The 26,698-nt window shown below is 36.1% G+C and overlaps 1 protein-coding gene across 1 annotated transcript; it reads left to right on the forward strand.

Moving 5' to 3' along the window:
* The first annotated feature begins 1,031 nt into the window (after positions 1–1,031).
* LOC127842259 (galactocerebrosidase-like) lies at positions 1,032–24,492 on the forward strand. Its single transcript, XM_052371688.1, has 18 exons — positions 1,032–1,201; positions 1,589–1,657; positions 2,275–2,338; positions 6,139–6,227; positions 9,438–9,605; positions 10,436–10,474; positions 11,733–11,872; positions 12,774–12,891; positions 13,413–13,450; positions 13,694–13,818; positions 14,501–14,640; positions 14,989–15,078; positions 17,287–17,376; positions 17,848–17,989; positions 19,551–19,725; positions 20,608–20,780; positions 21,013–21,092; positions 24,210–24,492. The coding sequence occupies exons 1-18, from the start codon at positions 1,070–1,072 to the stop codon at positions 24,363–24,365; spliced, it is 2,028 nt and encodes a 675-aa protein (XP_052227648.1). The 5' UTR covers positions 1,032–1,069; the 3' UTR covers positions 24,366–24,492.
* The last annotated feature ends 2,206 nt before the right edge of the window (positions 24,493–26,698 follow it).

Below are 26,698 nucleotides of genomic sequence, written 5' to 3' on the forward strand. Positions count from 1 at the left end.
GCATATATCCAGTACCTTTTATTCTATCAAATATTCTTTTAAGGAACATATGAAGCAGGAGTATTTGTCTGTTGTGAGCTAAAAATTTAATGATAACTTGAATTTGTTGTTGTAAGATCCCTGGTTTATTTTTTTTTTCAACATTCCCTTGTCTCGAATTAAACTCTGTGTCTTTATTATGATGTATGTTACGAACTTAACACTATAACATTAATAAATTTGATGCATGGATCACTGATTTAATTGAATTATATAGATATATCTATCAACAAAATCAGATATGAACCATTTGTTTGCGTGAAGCCGTTTTCTTGTGCCTTTTCTAAATACTGAATCTGATATATTGGGCCTGATATGTCATGTGGCATTCGCACGTCACCCTCGTGCCGAGGCAGAAATTTACACCGCAGGTGATAGCTTCTGATTAGGCCGCCCATTTGATGGAATAAGTGACGGAGTTAGTATAATTATTATAATTTGAACAAACAGATCTTAATTCCACCACATTAATTTTATTTTTATTAGAATTGGATCGAGCTAGTTGTTTCGTCCATGTGTAAATAAAAAAATATCACTAATAAATCAGAATATTAATTATTAAAATCCGCTTATTACGAATGAAATATTAAGAGGGTTTTTACTGTAATTATTACACAAAGTTTTAATTTGGCTTTAAAATAAAGTAAATTGCAAATATGCGCATCACTGATATAACGTATACGCTTCAACTATAAAACAAGAAACTATAAGTAGTGCGTAGCCGTTGCAGTGCGAAACGACCATCACCCTTGCAATGTGCTTACTTAAAAGTCTAAATCCAATGTAAACAATGTTGGGCCTGATGATATGTCTTGTGGCATTCGCACATTCTCCTCGTGCCGAGGCAGAAATATACATTGTAGCTGATGGCAACGGGTTAGGCCGCCTATTTGATGGAATTGGCGGAATGAGTGCAGGAGTAAGTATAATTATATTTATGTACCCTTTAGAAAACTATAAAACCAGAAACTATTAGTAGTGCGTAGCCGTTGCATTGTGGTTACTCAAAAGGCTAAATCCAATGTAAACAATGTTGGGCTTGTTGATATGTCTTGTGGCATTCACATATTCTCCTCGTGCCGGGGCAGAAATATACACTGTAGATGATAGCTATTGTTTAGGCCGCCTCTTTGATGGAATTGGGGCAATAAGCGGAGGCGGGGTAACCCATATTTTTGACACTAGTGTTTTGTCCCATATATTGTTCGTACCATAACTTCGCAGATGCATTGTAAAGGACCTTGCCACATTTAACTATTATTATTCTGTTCAATCATTCTTTTCTGCCAAGTAATGTCTTAGCTTTCTTACAGTTGCACAAACTAAATCTGTTTCATAAAAATAGCTTGTGACAAAAAATTGATTCCCTTAACATTGTAGCAGCTAGCACCCCAAGGGTTTCGTGTACCGGTAATAGTGCCATAGACATTTTGCAATTTAACAATGACATGTAAGTAAAGCAATTAAACTGTATTCTATTATGTATACTTTTTTCTCGATTAGGAACTCAACATTCATTTTACATTTTATACATGTAATTTTCATCCAGGCAACATCAAAGCTGCTTGTAAACTACCCTGATACTCAGCGCCGTGAGATTCTCGACTATCTCTTCAAGGTAACAAACAACGAGCTGGGAAATGAATGTTTGACAAAAATCATTCGCAAACAAAGTTCCATAAAGTGCACACAATAATCGCAATAATAATTCAAATATTATAGATTATACGAAAATTTCTTTTCTCTCATTAAAAATAAATGGATACTAAAATTTTGAATATCATGTATGTAGGTCATTTTTTTCAAATGATGTAAAAAAAAAAGCCTTGAATGGTCTGTTAAACTAATAGCTGGGACTCATTTACCTGGATTTGACATTCCAGTTGCCGAATGATGGGTTGATATTGTTTAATAGGAAATATGGTAGCACATGATTGCATATTCCAATATTTTAACGTTAAAACAGTTGTAAAAACGAGACAGTTAGTCAACATCACGAATTGAAATGTGGAGAAATGTTTGTCTTCTAGTCAAAAACTATAACTAATAAATAATAATATTCCAATATGTTAATGTTAAAACATTTGTAAAAACGAAACAGTTAGTCAACATGACGAATTGAAATGTGGAAAATGTTTGTCTTCTTGTCAAATACTAAAACTAATAAATAATAATATTGAAATTTCACAAAATTTTATCGTTTATAAATTTTGATTTATTTTAATGTTGTTGTAGCCAAATTTTGGAGCATCTCTGCAGATACTGAAAGTTGAAATCGGTGGGGATGGCCAAAGTACAGGTAATATGATTGTCATAATTATGAGTCTTGTTCTGAGAAAACTGGGCTTAATGCATGTGCGTAAAGTGTCGTCCCAGAGTCCGCACAGGCTAATCAGGGACGACACTTTCCGCCTTAATTGGATTATACTAAGAAGTGGCTTCATTTAAACAAGAAATGTCATAAAAGCGGAAAGTGTCAGGCTAATCTGGGACGACACTTAACGCATATGCATTAAAACCAGTTTTCTCAGATATGAGAACATGACTCATTAAGTCTGCAGACCAATATGAATACATTTGCAATATTTCATTAGCTGATTTGAGCATAATCCCCTGGAACATTGGCAACATCTCCGCTCTGTAGTATACGATGTTACACTGAACAGTGTATGGAAATGTGGACTACTATCTGCATGTTCATACGAAACATAGACACACAATTTGGCCCAGTTACAATTACGCATTACCAGTAAATTCCATCCTCAAAACTTTCTGGGTCAGAGCTTGGTCAGTAAATTGTCAAGGGAAGACGGAATGTACTATCAATCAACGCCTTTTGTTGACAACAAAGTATTGCTTTTCAGATATCAAATAACACAAATTTAATTGAAAGAAAGGAATGAAAACTAATTGGTTAATGCCATATGTTTTGTATTGTGAGAAGAAACTACACAAATATTATAGTGCCTATGATAGAGGAAAATCAATTAAGTTTCAAGCTACACCTGTGTGGCGTACGCGGTCAGTCTGTCTGAAAATCTTTCCTGCAGGACAGAATAGGCTACCGACAATTGCCAGTTTGCTAAAACACAGTGTGACTTCAATTTTCCATAGAAAAGTATTGCGGTTTGATGTTCTATTTACAAGACGCAATCAGATTTTTAAAGACCCACGTCATGCCAAAATGGGTATTATATAATATGCTGCCTACATAGTTACACCCCAGCCTGCGCACCAGTGCAGTCTTGTCAGGATATGCATACTGAGAAAGATACTCAGGAAATAGCACGAAAGCTTGCATGCTTTTTTAGCTCACATGATTGCTCAGGTGAGCTTTTGTGATCGGTCTTTGTCTGTCCGTCCATCGTCCACATTTGGTTTGTAAACACTTTAGAGGCCACGTTTCTTGTCCGATCTTGATGAAACTAGCTCAGAAGATTTGTCCCAATGATACCTAGATTGAGTTTGAAACTGGGTTATGCTGGGTCAAAAACTAGGTCACTAGGTCAAAAAAAAGAAAAACCTTGTTAACACTGTAGATGTCACATTTCATGCCCAATCTTTTTGTAATTTTGTCAAAATGTTTGTCTTAATGATATGTTGGTCGAGTTCAAAAGTGGTTCCGGTTCGTTAAAAAACATGGCTGCCAGTGGGCGGGGCAGTTTTCCTTCTTTGGCTATAGAGAAACCTTGTAAACACACTAGAGGCCACATTTCTTGTCCGATCTTCATGAAACTTGGTCAGAAGATTTGTCCCAATGATATCTTGATCAACTTCGAAACAGGATCATGCTGGGTCAAAAACTAGGTCACTAGGTCAAAAAAAGAAGAAAAACCTTGTAAACACTGTAGAAGTCACATTTTATGCCCAATCTTCATGTAACTTTGTCAAAATGTTTGTGTTAATGATGTGTTGGTTGAGTTCCAAGGTGGTTCCTGTCTGTTGAAAAACATGACCGCCAGTGGTCGGGGCAGTTTTTCTAAATTGGCTAGAGAGAAACCTTGTAAACACTCTAGAAGTCACAATTTTTCCCCAATTATCATGACACTTGGTCAAAACATTGGTTTTATCGATATCTCGGATTAGTTCGAAAATGATCAAGATCGGTGAAAAAACTTGGCCACCAGGGTGTGGGGCAGTTTTCTCTATATGTATATAGTGAAAACATGTGAACACTCTTGAAGTTACATTTTTAATCAAATCTTCATGAAATTTGGTCAGAACATTTGGTTTTTCTAGATACGTGAGTTAAGATCGAAAATGATTCCGGTCCGTTGAAAAACATGGCTGCCAGGGGGACAGGGCAGTTTTCCTTATATTTATATAGTAAAAAAGGCTTGTGAACTGTCAAGAAGTCATATTTTTTGCCCAACCATCATGAAACTTGGTCAAAACATTGGTTTTATTGATATCTCGGACGAGCTCGAAAATGGTCCAGATCGGTGAAAAAACATGGCTGCCAGTGGGCGGGGCAGTTTTCTCTTTATGTATAGTGAAAACATTTTAACACTCAAGAAGTCCAAAGTTTTGGTCCAATAATGATGATACTTGACCAGGATGTTTTTCTTGATGATATCTAGGCAAAGTTTGACATTGGGTCATGTGGGGTCAAAATCTTGGTCATGAGGTCCAAATCTTACAAAAACCTTGTAAACGCATGTAGAATTAGCATTACTTGTAAATGTTTTCATTGCAAAAAAACCCATGCAAATGGACAGTTCTCAATCAAAATTAATCATATGCTCACACTGCAAAAGTAAACAGAAGAGAACCAATCTAATATGCTCTAGAGTACTGAATATTCAACTAAGCAATTAACAAGGCCTTGTAAAAAACGTGAGCGAACTAGGGTCATATTGGCCCTCTTGTTATAAAGGAAATTGTAGCCCCTAACCAGACTGCGCAAGTGTGCAGGCTAGACTTGAGATACGCTGGTCACATATGCCATAAAACCAATTTTCACATGACTCAAACGTTACAGCGTTATTTGTTTCGATGACAAAGAAAAGAAATAAATTGTACAATTAGCCTTGTGAGGACACATGATGTGATAGAAAATTTAAAAACACTATTATGTGTTTAAATGTCCACTTAATAACAAACATTTTGTGTGGTGGATATGCAACTTAAGTGAAAAAATAACAAAGCTATACGTATACTTTTTAAAAACTTAAATAACAAAGAAAATTAAATTATCTCCTTTTATTTCAAAGTCAGGATTAATGCAAATATATTTTTTAAAGATATTTCTTGTTTATTTAAGCATGGTAAACAGAGTTGTAAAAATCTATTCAAATCCACATTGTGGTAGAAGTAAAATTTATTTTTGCTATAATGTTAGTAAGGGCAACCTGCCCCTGCAACTTAAAAAGTCACTTTGAATTGAGAATTTGAGCATGAGAGGGTTGTATGCGCTTACATTTCTGATTGAGCTTTTTGTGCATTAAGTATTGTTCCAGATTAGTCAATGCAGTATGCGCAGGCTATTAAGGAAAGATACTTTGTTTTGACTCTTTGTTCTGTTAAGTAGAGACTTCCTTTAAAGTTTAAACCCAAAATTAAAAAATCCATAAAAGAAGAAATGTTCATCCCTTTGATGACTGAAAAAGCTAGTTTGAGAGGCAATACTTTATGCACATGCATTCATCCTTTCCCACTTAGAAGCAACGTGAAAATGGCCATGTGCAAACAGCAAAACAACAACAGCAGTGTGTGGGTTACTCGCAGTCTGTTCAGGTTTTATGCTGTTTGCTGCTCATCAGTGTCTAAGGCTTGGAAATGAAGCCTTTAAAACTTAAATCTAGTAAGAAGGGTCTTTAATTTAATTGAACCTTCTATGGGACTACAAATGCGTGAAAATACACATCTAAGCGGTAAGGGGTTCAACCCAATTTTCCAATATCCCATTATTACAAATAACTACTTCTTATATACATTTTCATATTACGTAGACAGTTCACTCCCAAAAAGGAGTGAAACGTCTAGGGGGGAAACGTCTGGGGTGGAAACGTCTTGGGGGGAAACGACTGCCACCCTTTTCCCAGAGCCTATCTCATATCTATAATACATCCTTTTGCTGGGAACACTTATGTTTTCCAGACGGGACTGAAAGCTCTCACATGCACTCTCCAGAGGATGAAAACTATCGTCGTGGTTACGAGTGGTGGCTCATGGTGGAGGCCAAGAAAGTAGGCAATTGTTTTCATGGTTTAAGCCTTTCCAAATCAGAAGCAAAGTTAAAATGGCTGTATGTGACTAGCATGAAACCAGAACAGCCTGCAATTTACTTGCTGTCTATTCAGGTTTTTAAGCTGTTTGATGCTCCACAATATCTTAGGGTTATAAATAAAGCCTTTAAAACTTTAATTTATTGAAAGAGGTTCTATATTTATTTTATTAATGATGGAGGTTAGAAAGTAGGCAATCGTTCTAATGGTTTAACACTGGATCAGTTTGGTATGAAGTTGAAGTGTTAATAAATTAATGTTATTTTAAAATGACTTACTTAATTGGATGTTTCCTAATGACTTCATTTTTGCCTTACCTTGAAAGTCTTGAATGTAACATGGTAGGGCTATTTTACTTAATTGGATGTACTTATGATGAACGATAATCCAAGAACAGTACTAACAATTACTAGTTTTTGTTTATTCATTGCCAACTTAATTAGGCAGAAATACAAGGATATATATATACATGTGCACATATGTATAGTACAAATTATTTTAAACCACTTTGCACGGAACTAGATTAAAAACAGCATGACAATTTTTTAGAAGACATTTTTCATCTGCATGCACTATGCAGGAAAAGATATAAATGTGTCTTGCTTGGGGCTTAATAATACATAAAGTGTCGTCCTTTTTGAGTCTATTAAATCCGCACAGGCTAATCAGGAACAACACTTCCTGTCTAAATTGGACTTTACTAAGAAAAAACAAAAAATACTATTAAAGTAGAAAGTATTGTCCCTGTTAAACCTGTGCAGACTGCACGGGGCTCAAAAAGGACATAGAGAATACTAGGTCATTGCCGAATAAAGCAAAGTTTATTTTGCTCGGTACGAAAATCTGAACCACTCGCCAAGGCTCGTGGTTCAGATTTTCTTAGCCTCGCAAAATAAACTTTGCTTTATTCGGCAACGACCTGGTATTCGATTTATCCCATCAATTTTCTTGGTCATAGATTATTTCTTTAAAAATAGAATAGGAAAATCGAACTACACGGAAAATCCCAAAGCTATTTTAAGAACATTTTTAGCTCATCTATTTTTTGAAAAAAAATTATGAGCTATTGTCATCACCTTGGCGTCGGCGTTGGCGTTGGCGTCGGCGTCCGGTTAAGTTTTGCGTTTAGGTCCACTTTTCTCAGAAAGTATCAATGCTATTGCATTCAAACTTGGTACACTTACTTACTATCATGAGGGGACTGGGCAGGCAAAGTTAGATAACTCTGACGTGCATTTTGACAGAATTATGTGCCCTTTTTATACTTAAAAAATTGAAAATTTTGGTTAAGTTTTGCGTTTATTTCCACTTTTCTCAGTAAGTATCAATGCTATTGCATTCAAACTTGGTACACTTACTTACTATCATGAGGGGACTGGGCAGGCAAAGTTAGATAACTCTGGCATGCATTTTGACAGAATTATGTGCCCTTTTTATACTTAGAAAATTGACAATTTTGGTTAAGTTTTGTGTTTAGGTCCATTTTATTCCTTAAGCATCAAAGCTATTGCTTTCATACTTGCAACACTTACTAACTATCATAAGGGGACTGTGCGGGCAAAGTAATGTAACTCTGACTGGCATTTTGACAGAATTATGTGCCCTTTTTATACTTAGAAAATTGAAAATTTGATTAAGTTTTGTGTTTAGGTCCACTTTATTCCTACAGTATCAAAGCTATTGCTTTCATACTTGCAAGATTTATGAACTATCATAAGGGGACGGTGCAGGCAAAGTTATGTAACTCTGACTGGCATTTGGACGGAATTATGGGCCCTTTATACTTAGAAAATTGAAAATTTGGTTAAGATTTATGTTTTGGTCCACTTTACCCCTAAAGTATCATAGATATTGCTTTCATACTTGGAACACTCACAAACTATCATAAGGGTACAGTAAAAGGACAAGTTGCATAACTCTGGTTGTCATTGTTACGGAATTATGGCCCTTTTTTGACTTAGTAACTTTTAATATATGGTTAAATTTTGTGTTTCGATCCACTCGAAGTATCAAGGCTATTGCTTTCAAACTTCAAATACTTACATGCTATCATGAGGTTACTGTACCTGGCAACTTGAATTTTACTTTGACCTTTGAATGACCTTGACTCTCAAGGTCAAATTATTAAATTTTGCTAAAATTGCCATAACTTCTTTATTTATGATTAGATTTGATTGATACTTTGATGAAACTACTCTTACCTGACATACCACAATAGACTTCACCCAAACCATCCCCCGTGCCCTCCCCCCCCTCCCCCCTCCCCCCCCTAATTTTTTTTTTTTTTTTTTTTTTTTTTTTTTAAGATCATCTCACAAATGACCACCACACCCTCACACTATACCCCCCACCCCACCCCACCCCCGCCCCCAATTTTTTTTTTTTAAGATCAACTCACAAATTATCACCACACCCTCACACTATACCCCCCCCCCCCCCATTTTTTTTTTAAAACGGTTGTGTTTGAAATACCGTCCAGCCATCGCACCCAAAGCCCCCCCCCCCCCCCCCCCCCCCCCGATTTTTTTTTTTTTTTTTTTTTTTCGCTTTTTTGGAAGATAATGTAATAAATGTCCACAACCCCACACTATACACCCCTCTTTACTCCACTCCTCCCTCCTTTGTGATTGAAAATGAGAGTCCCTTCACCTTTAAAAAGAAAATAGATGAGCGGTCTGCACCCGCAAGGCGGTGCTCTTGTTTTATTATTTTAATCGTGCCGAGCCTATTACATTACAAAAAGATCAGTAACTAACCTGTTTTTCTGTTTATCATACCTCTATGTCCCCGATTTTTTAGAAATAATGAAAAAAACACACTAAACAACTGCAGCTTTAGCGTGAAAGAACATGCATTGTGTCGTATGACGTGTTAATAATGACGTCACGAGTACGCGCATGTAATATTTGTAAATAATGTTTTTTTGATTTTGGAGTTGCATTATGTGTTAAAAATATATTACATATATGGTATCAAATTGTTTGTTTTGTTGAATCTGATTCGATTTTATTAAAAACGATTACTTAATAGTTGCTTCCGAGTAATATGACCATTCTCCGCCGCGCGTGACAGCTATGCACGTCTGATGATGGGATAAAACACTTTACTCACAGGCACAAGCCCTGTTATCCCAGAGTGAAGCTCCAATATTTCCACGATCTCATTTCACAGAGGAATCCTGCCATCAAGATCTATGCCCTGCCGTGGGCATTTCCAGGCTGGCTGAACAAGGAAGGACAACGTAATCCATACACGTACGCCAACGTGACTGCTGGCTATGTCATCAAGTGGATACAGGGAGCACAGACTCACTATGGGATCTCTGTAGACTATGTGGGGGTAGGTGCAGCAGACAGTTCACAAAACATTTATTTGACAGGCCTTTCTTTGCTGTATCTATGGGTCCGTTGAATGGAGCCATTCCCAAAACAAAATGGTAAAACAAATTCCGAATTTGAAAATAAACCCCTTTAAAAAAATGCGGAAAAGTGTCTAATGATTATTGCATCTCAATTTTATTTCAATGATATCTAACAAAGTATGTAACTATAATTGATATAATTTTGTTCTTATAATGCGAATAATAATAAAGAGTTCCCGGTAAATGTAATCAGTTTTTCCCAAATCAGTGGACTTTTTGCAAAAACAAAATCTCAATCCCGAGATTGCGTTTTTCCCTTTTTTTCCTAAAATGACAGAAAAAGTCGCATAAAGATTGCAACAGGTCTGTTCTTCTAAAATTGTGCTAAATAAATACTGTAGACATTGTTTGCATATCGGCAGTCAGTTAAAAAATTGGAAAAGTATTTAAAAAAAGAGCTGGGGAACTCTAATTAGAATTGCAAGAATGTAGGATTATGTAAGAAATATATGAATATCAAGTTATGATTATGTTTATTGACCAATAAACTCTGTGTCAGTTTTATTTAAGGCATTTGAACCTCCTTGGATTATTCTCCTTGTGTTGCAACATATTTATAAATGAGGTATTCACCAATTTATTCTTAGACTTAAGTTGAAGCTTACTCATAATCATTAAGTTGATTGGTAAACAATAAATATAAACACGTTTGATAAATGTAAATAGATATATTCATATGTTTGCGTACATATTTCATTTTGGTTTGTTTCAAATGCCCCTTTATTTTACATTGCGTTTTGCTTTTCAGATCTGGAATGAGAAAGTCTATGACAGGAATTATGTCATTGTAAGTTACCTGTACAAAATGTCATTTTAATTTGATTATTTTATAGGGTAATCAGTATTAATTTTTATATTTTTCTGAAACCTCATCATCCAGTTTTTCATTTTGTAAGGGTTGTTTAAAAAAGGGAGTTTGTGGCGTAGATGCTTGTATTGCACAGGCGGCATGCAGGATTTTTGTTTTGAAAGTTGACATAGGATAATTATGAAACTTGGAGGTCATGATTGTGTTTATATTATCTTTGCCCAGTTACCTCATCTGCCCAATCTCTCTGGTTTCATGGCACTGTCATGTCTTGTTGTCTTTATTATTTTCTCTTCTACAACAATTTAAAACATCATTCGTATATAAATGTTACCCAGATCTTGAAATGGGGTGTTTTGAGGCAAAGTGGCATTTGTTTCTGTAACAATTTAGTATACATAAACAAGCCAATCCATGATATAAAATTCTGTCAGAATATATCGCTCCTTGGTGCAAAAAGGTACTACATGTATGTGACAATAAAATCAGATGGCAGATGGTTCCTTTTTGCATCAATGGGGCATATTATATGCATTGTTTATCTAGACATCTATCTCAAAATGTTGAAAGAACACATATTTTTTCATCAATATATATGTTTTGAAATACAAACGTAAATATATAATAAAATTATATATACTTGCAGTTGTTCAAGACTAGTATCTCTGGGTTGCGGTATGCCGTATTTATTATAATGATAATCAGCTTCCATCATTTATTATAAACAAAATAAGCAAACAAACAAAAAAATACAGTAAGAGATCTGGACCACTACATGTTGACTTTAATTTTAATACAACCTCAATCTGGGAAAACTGGCCTTAATACATGTGCTTTAACCCTTTAAGCGCTAGAACCGAATTTTGAAGGCCTTTGCAAACAGTTTGGATCCAGATGAGACGCCACAGAACGTGGCGTCTCATCAGGAGCCAAACTGTTTGCTATTCTGATAGTATTCTTTGAAAAAAGCGAAGAAATGGATAATTTTTTAAATTAGCAGACGACATTTAAGCAGATGACAAATTTCCCAGCATGCAAAGGGTTAAGTGTCAGTTTCAGCTCTGATGGTATTTTTTGTGGAACGGGAGTATATTCTTAGTAAAAATCCAGTTATTGCAGAAAGTGTCGTCCCAAATTAGCCTGTGTAAAAATCACAGGCTAATCTGGGACAACTCTTTACACACATGCATTAAGTCCAGTTTTCCCAGAATTAGTCTAAATTTTTAATGATTCTCAGACCCTACGTCGAGAGCTTGACTGTGCGGGACTGCACCACGTATTGGTTGTGGCCCCTGATGCTCCCTTGATCAACGACTGGAAAATTTGCCCTGACATTCTCAAGGACCCGGAACTTGCAAAGGCTGTCAACATTGTTGGGTAGTACACATATGACTTACTGTATGCAGTAGAACTTTGAATGGCTTTTGTTTCTCTCGCTAATATTTTTCTGACACTGACCTCTGTGCATGGATATTTTAAAAGATCATATCAAGGTATTATTTATATTTTGTTTAATTTTGTATTATATGCATATTACCCAGAATTATATTTATTTTGTTTTCAAATATGATTTTACTTAATTAACCATTATTAATTAAACAATTGGTCATCACATTGCACACTGTTTGCATTTTTCAGGGAAATCAGTAGAAGTAGAAAAACCATAATGAAAGAAATGTACCTTTTGTTCCAATATGCCCATGCACACTCAAGAACTTGTTTATGCTTATTCTAAATCATATTCTTATTATTATTATGATCTTCTCTAACATGTCTGTGACATTCTCTGTGATGCTTTGGAATAGACTATGTTCTGTTTACAGTAGTGGAATTTTATTCTGCAAATTATTGAATATTTGCTCAGTGAGTACATTTGGCAAACATATATTATTCCACTTAAATAAGGGATATAACCTGGCAGGGGCCCACTAGCTAATTGCACTAGATTATTTATTTTTTTGGTGGAGGACCCTATTTTTTCTGGGGCAAACTCATAAGTCATCTGTACAAGAAGTATTAAAAGAACTGGGCTTGCCAAACAGGACCAAACAAGTACTAGTAAGTCTGTAACACTTTAATGAAATTTTAATGACTTCCATTCTTAGAAAATTGCTTGCCTTCAGGTGCCGCTACTCAGGAATAATCATCTCCCTACCTTGAAGGTCAAGGTCATTCTTAGAGGTCAAAGGTCAGATTATACCATATTGTTTTTTTTGCATATGCAGAGTTTTGATCAAAGTTTAAATGAAGCTTTTTTTAAGATATTGCTTGCCTTCAGGTGTCACTACCCGGGAACGCTCACAACAACGGCTGCCATAGAAACGGGCAAGCGTCTGTGGGCCTCTGAGGATTACAGCACCTTCAATGACCTGAGTGGAGGAGGGTGCTGGGCAAGGGTAGGTTACCAGGGCAAGGGGAGGTAATCAAGGCTTAAATAGGACAAATATGACTTGGGCTTCTCACTTGTGTCCCTTGTTACATACCTTGAATGAGTTATATTTGTTTCCGATTGTGTGAAGATTATCTTGTTTCAGTGTTGATAAAACCCTTTTTTACTGCCGTTGTTAACACATTACTTACAAGTTATTGTATGATTAGTTACTGATGTTGCAATGAATTACCATTCCAGATAGTCTAAAATGATTATCTTCTAATGCTTTTGCATCTGACCTTGTAATCTGATGTATTTGCTTATTCTGTATCTAAGCTGATCATAGACAGTGTTATTTTACAAAGCACTTGCTGATAAAACAAAGGTAAATATGGTATTGTAGAGCCCTTGAAAATGGAAGATCAATTATGTTATTCTTTTCTTAAAAGATCTTGATTTAACATTTCATATATAAAAATTGTTTGATACCTTCTGAAAAAATTATTATCTCCTTAATGTAATAGTGGTGTTCTTATTACCTTACAGATACTGAATCAGAACTATGTGAACGGCAATATCACAGCGTAAGAATGCTTCTCATCAATATGTTAAAATAATCTCAATATATAAACAAAAATACAAAAAAATTGACAATTTTTAAATCTCAAGTACATAGTTTACAGATTTCTTTTCATGATAAGAACAATAAGTTTTAATTAAAAAAAAAGAATTTCAATAAATAAACGAAATAACAGCTTAAATTCACAGGAATGCTAAGATGTGTAGAGAACAAATGTAGTAACAATTGGCAAATCATCTTGTTGCAGCACAATAGCATGGAACCTGATTGCTTCATATTATGACACTCTGCCTTACACACGTGAGGGACTGATGACAGCTGAAACACCTTGGAGTGGACACTATGTTGTGGAAAGTCCAATATGGATGACTGGTAAGTGCAGCCGTTCCGGTATTTAAAAGGCGTATTACGCCACTACCGGTAAGTAGTCTGATAGCTGCATAAAGTCTGTAACCTATGATGTGGAGAGTCCAATATAGATAACTGGTTATTTGAGCTATTTAACATGCATATTATGACTTGAGAGTGACTGATGACTGAAGCAAGGTGAAAATGGCTTTTGCAACCAGCATAAAACCAGAACAGCCTGCGAGTAACTCGCAGTCTGTTCAGATTTCATGCTGTTTGCTGCTCATCAGTATCTATGGGTTGGAAATGAAACTTTTTAAACTTGAATCTAGTAAGAAAGGTCTTAAATTAAATTTAACTTTCTAAGGGACTACAAATGCGTCAAAATATGTTTCTATAGTGGTAAAGGGCTAAGATGCATATCATGTGTTGGGAGTGATACAGCATGCAGTGAAAAGTCCAATATAGAAGACTGGCCAGTGTATCTCTGTTATTGGTGTATGACAGCACAAGATGGCTTGGGACATGTTTTCACAGCAAACAAACGACAAACTAATTCACAAACAAATCCTATCTGTGTCCAATGTATGTACATTTGTAAATGACCATATGTGATAATTAATATTTATATCACTGATGTGTATGATTTAATGATGTTTCAATTATAACAAATTGCATTAATCTTACCTGTGTGTGTGCATTACAGCCCACACCACCCAGTTCACAGAGACAGGGTGGAGCTACCTTTGTCATGGGTACGGAAGTGGTCATCTGGCAGGGGGCGGGAGCTACGTGTCACTGACCAGTCCTGACCGCAACCAACTGACTATTGTCTTGGAAACCATGGTAACCTACACTTAGAAAAAGTGTATTTTGTATAAAAGTATTAAGTAAGGAAGGGAAGGTTAACAAAACAACAACAACTTTTTTAAGCCAAATTTTAGGATTTTAATTCACTAGTGATCATAGAAAGTATATTTTTTCACTCGTGGCTGCGCCTATCGTGAAAATATTATTTTATATGATCACTCGTGAAATAAAATCAATATATCATCGAATCCAACAAATATCCTCTATAAAATTGGCATATGGGAGGACATTTATTATTAAGTCTAAGTGGTTGGTGAATACGGGCCCTAGTCATAAAGTAGTGATCAAAGGTTATTCCCATTCAAGGTTTTGTTGGTATTCCAGAGTCACGACCACTCTCAGTGTATCAGACCTCCACTGCCTGAATACAATGTCACCAAGCAAGATGTCATCATGCAGCTGAAAGGGAACTTTGTAAGTGATAAATTATTGTCAAATGTGGCATTTATCTAAAGAACCTTCTTGATATCATTGTCTTTTTAACACTTCAACGTTTCTTAAGATTATTTTGAGTGGCATGTGTTTTGTGATGATGATTTAAATGTTAGCATTTTGTTAAATGTTTCCAGGTCAGCATTTAGTGATATTTGTTGCAAGGCCAATTTTTTTTATGTGGCATGTTTTATAAGGCCAATATTTTTGTGACTTGTGATTTTAGTCCAAATCTTTGTAGTAAGTGTTTGCTGGTTAGTATTTGGTGGTTTTGTTTTAAGACAACTTTTTGCCATATGTTTCAAGGCCAATATTGTTGTGGTTCTGTGAAACCAATTATTTGTGTTGGCATAAAAAAAATTATTTTAAAAAAGACGCATAAATTAGCAGATTTTCTGATATTTTTGTATTACTTGTCTAAAAAAACACAGTAAGGAGAGGAGTTTGCTTTGGAGTTGCTGGCAGGAGATGGGCCTAGTGAATCTTTATGAGGTTAAAGTAACTGGCCCTTCTTATTGCATGTCAATTAACTCCCTTGTTATGATTAGAGGATCAGGGGACTTAATCACCCTATTAAGTATTTGAAGTGACGAAGTCAATGTCTAGGTAGTCTTAATCAATTTAATGAACAATAATGGCCAAACTGACAGGTGTTGATCACTCATCATCATCCTTTAATTGCGTTTATTGTCTTTGATCTGTCACGTTTTGACTGTTAAATCTTAAAAACATCCCTGAAAACCACAATACGCACAATTGGAAAGTTGATAACAATTAGCGCTTATACTAACTATGCTACCTAAACAAAGTAAAGTTTTTCGGGGGCACATGTCATCCTATGGAGACAGCTCTTGTTGTCAAATATATTTGCAGGCAAGTATTTTGTGATATTTGTTTGAGGCCAATATTTTTGTGGGTATGTTTCCATCTGTGGGATTTTTTCCAGTCCAATATTGGTGGCATGTTTCCAGTCCAATATTTGTGGCATGTTTCCAGTCCAATATTGGTGGCATGTTTCCAGTCCAATATTTGTGGCATATGTTTCCAGTCATATATTTCTGGCATATTTGTCCAATCCAATATATGTGGCATATGTTTCCAGGTCAATATTTTGGTGGCATATGCTTTCAGTCCAATATTTGTGGCATATGTTTCCAGTTTAATTTTTGTTATGCCCCCCGATCGAATGAATTGGGGGCATATTGTTTTTGGCCTGTCTGTCTGTCATTCTGTCCCAAAACTTTAACCTTGGTTAAATAACTTTTGCAATATTGAAGATAGCAACTTGATATTGGCATGCATGTGTATCTCATGGAGCTGCACATTTTGAGTGGTGAAAGGTCAAGGTCATTCTTCAAGGTCAAAAATAAAAAAAATACAATCCAAGGGAAGTAATAAGCTTTAAAAGGGAGATAATATCTAAATCTGCCAAATGATATATTGAAATATTATTTCAAAGCGGCGCAATAGGGGGCATTGTGTTTCTTTAACAGGTCGGACCTCAAAGACCTCGTGAAGAGGCCGGTAGGACCTGTAAATAAACTCTGATACACACACGGGCATTGTGTTTCTGACAAACACATCTCTTGTTGAATATGTTTTCAGTCCAATATTTGTGGCATATGTTTCTAGTACAATATTTGTGGCATATGTTTCCAGTCCAATATTTGTGGCAAATGTTTCTGGGCCAATATTTGTGTGGCATATGTTACCGGTCCAATATGTGTGGCATATTTTTCCAGTCCAATATTTGTGTGGTGTATGTTTGCAGTACAATATTTGTGTGGTGTATGTTTGCAGTCCAATATTTGTGTGGTGTATGTTTGCAGTCCAATATTTGTGTGGTGTATGTTTGCAGTCCAATATTTGTGTGGTGTATGTTTGCAGTCCAATATTTGTGTGGTGTATGTTTGCAGTCCAATATTTATGTGGCATATGTATCCAATTCAATATTTTTGTCATATGTTTCCAGTGCAATATTGGTGGCATATATTTCCGTGCCAATATATGTGGCATATATTTCTAGGCCAATGTTTATTGCATATGTTTCCTTGCCAATATTTGTGGCGTTTCCTTGCCAATATTTGTGGCATATGTTGAAATGACAACATTTTTGTGGCATATATTTCAAGGCCAATATTTTTGTGGCATTTATTTCCACGCCAATATTTGTGTGGCATCTATTTCCAGGCAAATATCAGCTCTCTACAAGTCTGGAGGTCAACACTAAGATTTGGGAATGCTTCATCAGAATTCTTTCAGAATCGTGGGGAAATCAAGGTGTATAGTTTGCTTACCGGTATCTTTGTAGAAGACATGTACTGAAAAGATATGTCTGTTGTCTGTATTTATTTTGATGTTTTTAGTTTTTACTCATTTAAATAAAAAATGAAATTATTTTTCAGCATTACAACAATGTTCTTGGATAGTTAATAAAAGTATAAATTGACTTTTTGAGATAATATGTACAAGATCAGTCTTTCAGACATGTTTTATAGGACTAGTTTAATCCTGTTTTTGAGCCTTCCTTTATGGGGGTATTTTGAAACCCTGTATAATGTCACTTAGCTGGGGATTCGTGAAGGGGGTCAGTATAAGAAGATAAAAATACAATAATAATTCACAACAATAATGTGGCACATGTATGGCAAAGGCATATGTTCATATATGCTAAAATATAAGGAGAGCCCTGGAGGGTCAGTTTTGGCCTCCCACAAAAATAATCAGCCATTCTTTTATTCCTCATGCTAGGTTGTTGATGGTCAAGTGAAACTGAAGCTGGACGTCGATGAGGTGGTGACCTTGACCTCGGTAACCACGGGTAACAAGGGGTCACACCCTGACCCCCCTCCTGACACAGAGTTCCCGCTTCCATACAAGGAGGACTTTGAAAGTGAGGGACAAAGGTTCACATGATTTATATGACCCATGTCCTGCGAAAATGGGTCTTGTGCCATATTAGGCCAGCATGGCTCTTCACTAGTCCGCGCAGTCTGCAAAATCTTGCCTTGAGCTGCCCTGTTCTTGTATGATATCAAGTAATCTTGCATGAGTTTATAGAAGACAGTGTAGCTTTTAATCAAACTACTCGGTCGTGCAGTAATCTTACATGAGTTAAAAGAAGACAGTGTAGCTCCTAATCATATAGAAAACAGTGTAGCTTCTTATCAAACTGTGCAGTTGTGCAGGCTGGTATTGAGCTACACTGGCCTCATATGGCATAAGACTCATTTTAGCATGACGCTGGTAAAAGGATTTAAATGTTTTTGATTCGTATATGGCTCTGTAATAGAGTGTGTGGTAATATAAGAATTTTTTTGTGTAAAAATTAAATTGTTATTGTACAAGCACTTATTCTGCCTTTTACCAAATTAGCAAATGGCCACAACTTGAATGTCTTTCTTTCGGCAATGTTTCATTCAATTAAAGTTTAAAAATGACAAAAAGTAACTGAGTTTTTCCACAGCAATTCACATGAGGCAAAACAAACTTGTGAGGCAGTGTAAACCATTTTATGGAAAACTGCTTCGAAAATGTCTTAAAGGCCTATATTATGGAAATTCAGTAAGTCATACTAAACAGAGTACCCTGTAATTTTGATATTCTTGGTGAAAACTTTATGGTCAAACTGACTCAAATGTTATAGAAGAACATACAAAATAATTGCAATACTATGTAAGGATAGTAAGTACAGAACCCTAAGGGCTAAGTTTGCCAAACTGTGTAGCTATGTTAATTGCGATGCGTTTAAAATAATGTACAAACATATTGACACTGTTGGTTGCATTTATATTGTTTAAATGTTTTTATTTGTAAACATTTCAGAAATAATTATCTTCTTTTTATACCATATTGGTTGAAGTAATTCAAATACAATAAAATTTGATCATGCAAGAACCTACATATTGAGTATATTTAATGTGCATCGAGTGTTGTCCCAGATTAGCCTGTGCACCTTTCACAGGCTAAACAGGGATGACAGTTACCTCTTAAACTTGATTTACACATTTATAAAGGGACTTCCTTTAAAGAAAAACTCAATAAAAGCGGAAAATTTCAGGCTTATCTGAGACGATACTTTATGAACATGCATTAAACCCCATTTTTTCCAGAGCCATGATCATACAATGCATTTTTATGTCCCCCACCACTATAGTGGGGGACATATTGTTTTTGCCCTGTCTGTTGGTCTGTCTGTTGGTCTGTCTGTTGGTTTGTTTGCTCCAACTTTAACATTTTGCCATAACTTATGCAATATTGAAGATAGCAACTTCATATTTGGCATGCATGTGTATCTCATGGAGCTGCACATTTTGAGAGGTGAAAGGTCAAGGTCATCCTTCAAGGTCAAAGGTAAAAAAAAAATTCAAAGCGGCGCAGAAGGGGACATAGTGTTTCCGACAAACACATTCCTTGTTTTTACCAGTTTGAACTCTACCTCTCTGATGTTGCAGACTATGTAGAGGATATGGAGCCATACAACTTTGCCCAGCAGACGGGAGTGTTTGAGGTGCACGCAGACGGTAACCATGGTAACGTGATGCGCCAGATGGTGCTGCAGATCCCCATCTACTGGTGCAGTGCAGAGAAACTGAACCTTGCTATCACTATGATAGGCAGTGAGACTTGGTGAGTTTGTGTAAAAAGTTTTTTTAAGATAGATTGCATCGGAAGCCTTAGGCTCATTGAAACGCTGTCAAGTCTGTTTCCTGGGAAGAACCAGTCATTGGTGTATTTTGGGGGATCTAAAGAACCCTTCCACATTGGGATTGAGCCTGTGACCAACCAGTCGAAGGCGGAAACCTCATCTTTTATTTTCAGCTCGGCTGTTTTCGGAGAAAACCCGAGGTATTGTCGTAGCCACCTCGTCGTCCGCAGTCTGAAGTCCGCATCGAGCTAAAACCTTAACATTTGTTAAGGTTTTGAACATTGGCTCTAAAATCAAAGTGCTTCCACCTACAACTTTGAAACTTCATATGTAGCTTCACCTTGAGGAGTTCTACATGCCATGCCCATTTTTGGGTCACTAGGTCAAAGATCAAGGTCACTGACCTCTAAAAAAAAAAAAAAATCTGACAAGCTTTCATTTATTAAAAACTACACCCGCAGCCGAGCGATGCTCTTGTTTCATATTAGACATTGGATTATGTTAATATGTTACTTAGCAACCATTCTGCAAATATAAAATTCTGATGTTTGGATTACCATGATTCAAATTCACATGGGGTCCCATTATAAAACTTCCAACTTTCAAAGCATTTTTCATGCCTGTCCTATGTATCAAATTTTGCAAGTCAGGTATCACTTTAAACATAAATCCTTCCTCTTCTAATAATTGCAGTTGAAAATATGCCGTCTCTAAGCTTTTAAGATAGTGAAATTCGTCCAAATGCAAGCACCCTTGGAAAACAGACCATAGAGTAAAACATAATGATTTAGTGTAATGTAACCTGAAGCAGGTATGTTACTTGCATCTCATGGTCTCTTGTTGCATGCTCTCTGTCCATTCAGGTCAGACATAGCGATCATCGTTGATGCCAGGTTACCTAGCAACACCTCTGCAGCAGAGGGGTATTTCCTGGCCGCAAGGGTCAACCAGGGGGGTTGCTGGGTGTACCAGTCCAGGGGCGTGTTCATGTTCGTGGATCCGGTGCGGGAGATGTTTGCTGTTTACGGCAGCATTGGTGAGATACAGGCTGGCGCATTGTTGTCTGTAGAGTGGTTGACTCTTTATGATGAAACATAGATGTTAAAACGTTACAGATTTATAAAAGTTGAATATAAAATCAGGGCATTAAAATGCAAACAAAAAACATAACAACGCCTACACAATAAGACTGACTGCTAATTTTTGCCATGTAACTGAACTTTGTTTTTATTTTAATAATATTTAGTTTTGTTATTTTTGTTTTGCAGATAAGACGGTTTTCCTGGCAGAAGGAAGTACAGGTGCCATGGCATCTCACGGATGGAACACACTGTCACTCAGTCTGAAGGTACAATTAAACTGAACTTTTTTATATCATACTGACATATGTCTAAATTCCGGATATGTTGCAGTGGACATTAAATTTCAACTCAACTCCTTTTTTTAGCTCACCTGAGCGATAGCTCGGGGTGAGCTATTGTGATCACTCACCGTCCGGTGTCCGTCCGTCCGTCCGTCTGTCTGTCTGTCTGTCTGTAAACAATTTGTAAACATCTTCTTCTACTAAACCATTGAGCCAATTTCAACTAAATTTCATGTCGAGCATCCCTAGGTCATGGGACAAAAGAATTGTTAAAAAAAATTTGATCACATAACCAAGATGGCCCCCATGACCATATATGGTAAAAACCTTAAAAAATCTTCTTGTCAGAAACCGCTCATCAGATTTTCAAAAAATTTCACAGGGATGACCTTTGAAGGCTCCCCTGAAAAAGTTGTTCAAAGAAATTTGATTCGTCAAAAAACATGGCCGCAGGAGCTCGTTGAACTTTGCATGTTTATTCGTTTTTGCCTATTTTGTGAAAACTTTCAAAAATCTTCCACATTTTTTGTCCGATCCTTTCCAAATTTGCACAGTGTCTTTATATCAATGCATTATTGGTCCATGAAGTACAGAATTACCTCCCCTTGAATTGAGAAAATGGTGTTTATGCAATAAAGTCCAAATTTTTCATCCAATTCTTTCCAAACTTGTAAGGATTTAGCATGGTTCAAACAAGGGAAACAACTACGGTTTATGCATGTTCTTTTTATTACAGATTTGCCTCCCTTTAGTTCATTCAAAATCTCATTTTACAGCAGAGATTCCAAATCTGACCTGTAAATGAGCCCCATATTTACTGCCAGTGCTAGGTTACCTTTTCCCATTTGATCATTCTTAAGTATTGGTCTTGTAATGCTGCCACTGCTTCTGCTACTGCTACTGCTACTACTACTACTACTACTACTACTACTACTACTACTACTACTACTACTACTACTACTACTACTACTGCTACTTCTACTACTATTACTACTACTACTACTTCTACTACTACTACCACTACTACTTCTACTACTACTACTACTACTACTACTACTACTACTACTACTACTACTACTACTACTACTACTACTACTACTACTACTTCTACTACTACTACTAGTACTACTACTACTAGTACCACCACTACTACCACCACCACACCACCACCACCACCACCACCACCACCATTACTACTTCTACTACTACTGCCACTACTACTACTACTTTTACCACTACTACTACTACTACTACCACTACCACTACTACTACTACTACTACTACTACTACTACTACTACTACTACTACTACTTCTACTACTACTACTACTACTACTACTACTTCTACTACTACTACTACTACTACTACTACTACTACTACTACAACTACTATTACTACTACTACTACTACTACTACTACTACTACTACTACTACACCACCACCACCACCACCACCACCACCACCACCACCACCACCATTCACAGTGACAAAAACCGTATTCACACAATGGCTGCTACTACAACTTATAGCCCATATAGGGGGGCATGCATGTTTTACAAACAGCCCTTGTTTCTATGGGATTTTAACCACAACTGTTCATGTTTATCTCCGACACATATTTTTAGGTCACCTGTCATGAAGTGACACGGTGAGCTTATGTGATCGTGTGATGTCCGGCGTCCGTTGTGCGTTCCTGCGTGTGTCCGTGCGTCCGTCCGTCAACAATTTGTTTGTGTAGACAGTAGAGGTCACAGTTTGCATCCAATCTTAATGAAATTTGGTCAAAAGGTTTATCTTGATGAAATCCGGTTTGGGATTGTATTTGGGTCATCTGGGGTCAAAAACAAGGTCACTAGGTCAAATAATAGAACAACCTTCTGTAGACAATAGAGGTCACAGTTTTCTTCCAATCTTTATGAAATTTGGTAAGAATGTTTATCTTGATGAAATCTGGGTTGGGATTTTATTTGGGTCATCTGGGGTCAAAAACTAGGTCACTAGGTCAAATAATAGAAAAACCTTGTGTAGACATTAGAGATAACAGTTTTCATCCAACCTTTATGAAATTTGGTCAGAATTCTTGATGAAATCTGGGTGGGATTGTATTTGGGTCATCTGGGGTAAAAATCTAGGTCAAATAAATAGAAAAACCTTGTGTTGACAATAGAGGTCACAGTTTTCATCCAATATTTATGAACTGTGGTCAGAATGTTTATCTTGATGAAATCTGGATTGGGATTGTATTTGGGTCATCTAGAGTCAGGAACTAGGTCACTAGGTCAAATCATAGAAAAACATTGTGTAGACAATAGAGGTCATAGTTTTCATCTGATCTTAATGAGTCAGGTGAGCGATTCAGGGCCATCATGGCCCTCTTGTTATCAGATGAAAACTCAAATAATGGGTTATATGGGCAGGGTTTTTTTTTCTGTCACAACAATTGTTTTACATATCTTTTGCAGAGATTTTTTGCCCTATTGCGAAAAATGTGCGCAAAAACCCTGAAATTTGGAAAATGTGCATAGTGATGTCTTCATATCGGGAAATTGGTGTATTTGATCATCTCTCCCAAATACTTTAAAATTGATATCTAAGTGTTTTTAAGTTGTAAATATTATATTTATTTAGGTTAAAGCAATGGAGCTTCATAAGGAAACTAACAAAATGTTGCATTTTATTTGTTTATATATTATTTTGAAACCTTCAATTGGGCATTTTTTGACAGCAATTGGAAAATTTGTAGTGTTTTCCTGATTAGAAAAGTGCCGATTTCCGGTACTATATAAAGAAGGAAAAAAATTGCTGTTATGGATATGAGCCATGCTATGAGCTTTTCAGGCTTAATACACGTGCAGTTTGCATAGGCTAATCAGGAACACTGCCTAGACTGGATTTTCGTTTAGAAGGGACTTCCTTTAAATGAAAAACATAAATGCCAATAAAAGCATCCCTCATTAACCTGTGCAAACTGCATAGGTGAATATGGAACGATACTTTATGAACATTAATTATGCCCTGTATTCGAAGAGCTCAGCTCATATCTGTTAAAAAAAAATTACATAATAAAAAACTTTACACCCCTTTTGTCTTTTCTGTTTGCAGTCCACCTGGGCGAACGGTTCAGTGAATGGTCGTATGTTGTTCAACGTTACAGTTCCAGAAGAGACGTCTAATGGTTTTGTTGGTTTGGGAACAACGTCTTGGGGATATGCAGACTTTGACAACATCTACATCGACAATCCAGGGTCACACTTGTAGATGTTTGATATGGATAGGCTTAAGTAGGGTTCTAAAGAGCTGCATTCTTGGAAAACGGGACTTGATACATAAGCGTAAAGTGCCGTCAGAGAAAACCAGTGCAGTCTGCACAGGCTTACCAGGGACAAAACTCCGCATAGACTTGATTTTCTTCTAAAAGGGACTTTCTTTGAATGAAAAAAAGACGGACGTGCGGAAAGCGTTGTCCCTGATTAGGCTAATCTGGGATGATACTTTATGCACATGCATTAAACCCTTTTTTCCTGTGAACAGGGCTCAAACAATCTGGGTGTACATTAATATGTTGCCACACAAGATAACAGCTAGTCTTACCGGGTACATGAATATGAAAAGAAAGCATTAAGGAAATCTTGCCAGTGTCTTGTATGGTTATTCCAATAGATCGAGGATACGGATTAAAGTACATCGTAAAAATATAAAATTATTCTATATCCAATAAATTCATCCAATCGGCATTCTTCATATGTACCACGAGACCGTACAATATATTCCGGTATTGGATCCAAAGTCTGTATTTTTTCCATATTGGACAGTTGAGTACAAGTGCACTAAGCAATTGTTTTATAACGATAAAAGCCGTTACCGAGAAAAAAGTATCAGAATGTACAATAATCAATTCACACAGGCGCTTGTCTTGAAAAACAAAAACAAAACAAAAACTTGAAAATAGCACAGATGCAATCAAAGCATTTTAAAATCAAAACTATAATGAAAATGACACAAAGAGCTGAAGAAAGGGATATAGAATAAAAAGCTTATTAGACGTTTAAACTGTACAATACGTGATATATTTGGACTCGCATACACTTTGAAGTCATATTGGACTCGCCTAACGGCTCGTCCAATATGACGTCAAACTGTGTGCTCGTCCAAATATATCTTCGTATTGTACAGTGAAACGTCTAATAACCGGTATTAATATAAGCCGCACTCTGTGAAAAGGGGATTTAATGCATGTGTGTAAAGTGTCGTCCTAGAATAGCCTGTGCAGTCCGCACAAGCTAATCAGGGACGACACTTTCTGCCTAAACTTGATTTTTGCTGAAAGACATGAAAAATATCATAAAAGCGGAAAGTGATGTCCCTAATCTGTGACGACACTTTACGCACATGTATTAAACCCCCTTTCCACAGAGCACGGCCCATATATGACTACTTAACATGGTACTTAATGAAAAAAATGTTATAGAAGGGCTACCTATTCAATGCACCAAGATGGTTTAAACCTGAGCATGGCCTAGTAAAATAAAGTTTGTATTTCAATTGCAAAATTATTTGTTTGATAATTAGCAAATTTTCAACTCTACCTCTCTGATATACATGTATGGTTATTTCACAGGAGCATGAATTCTCGTTCATCCTTACTACAAATCTTTGTTAAGGATTATTTTGTATGTGCAATCTATTTTTTCTAGAATTGATTTCTGGTGTCTACTGCCCACCATCTGTTGTCATGATAATTCAACTTATTTTGTCTTGTTAAAATTACATATCTTCGAATAATACATAGCTGTTATATATTTTAAAGCCACATTAATACTAAAAAGCAACAAACATTTGGTAAAATATTTTTTTTCATAAAATTAACCCATAGAAAAAGTGTTCCTTATAGCAATAGCCAAAATTTCAATGATAGATGTGGTATGGTAACATAGATTTAACGAGATACAAAATGGTCCTTTTTAGTTTTTGTGTCACAATATATTCCATGAGAATTTCCCGTGACAATATCTGAACATTTACAAGCAAATGCGAGATTCGTTTCATGCAGCGTCGGAAGCATGATGTAGTTCTAATGAGCTGCCCGAAGCCAATCTTGCATTCACTTGTAAATGTTCGGATATTGTCGCTGGCAATTCACATGGAATATATTGTCGTTGATATTGAGTATTTATGTGGCTTTTATACTCAGAAATGTACAATGCAAATGATGTTACGTAATGATCATTGAACATGCATTTTGAATAAATGCACATGCAATGCCAGAGTATTTTATAAATGTTATTAACTATTTTCTTTATTTAATGTTTCATACAATTTTTATTTTGAAGCTTCATATACATGTATAGTAGATCGCTGTTATTTTGATTACTGGTTATACGATTTTCTCATAACTTCTAAGTTTTCTTTTCTAAGTTTTCTTTTGGTCCCAATTTTTTCCTTCTTAATATATTGTTAAATTTGTTAAATTCTTATTCCTTCTTTTATTATCACTATTTTGAAACCAATCATCGGGCCTTATCTTGGGTTTTATTCTTATTTATCAATTTATATTTGGAAGCACTATTATGCAAGTTCACAGTTTATTTTTT

This window comes from Dreissena polymorpha, chromosome 8, assembly GCF_020536995.1.
Source record: "Dreissena polymorpha isolate Duluth1 chromosome 8, UMN_Dpol_1.0, whole genome shotgun sequence".
NCBI classification, from domain to species: domain Eukaryota; kingdom Metazoa; phylum Mollusca; class Bivalvia; order Myida; family Dreissenidae; genus Dreissena; species Dreissena polymorpha.

What these genes read in the sequence shown, in the direction of transcription:
- LOC127842259 (XM_052371688.1), top strand. Translation starts at nt 1,070, where the DNA reads ATGTTGGGCTTGTTGATATGTCTTGTGGCATTCACATATTCTCCTCGT. An exon ending in GTGAACGGCAATATCACAGC is followed by an intron (nt 13,451 to 13,693) that starts GTAAGAATGCTT and finishes ATCTTGTTGCAG; the next exon opens with CACAATAGCATGGAACCTGA. An exon ending in ATGATAGGCAGTGAGACTTG is followed by an intron (nt 19,726 to 20,607) that starts GTGAGTTTGTGT and finishes CTGTCCATTCAG; the next exon opens with GTCAGACATAGCGATCATCG.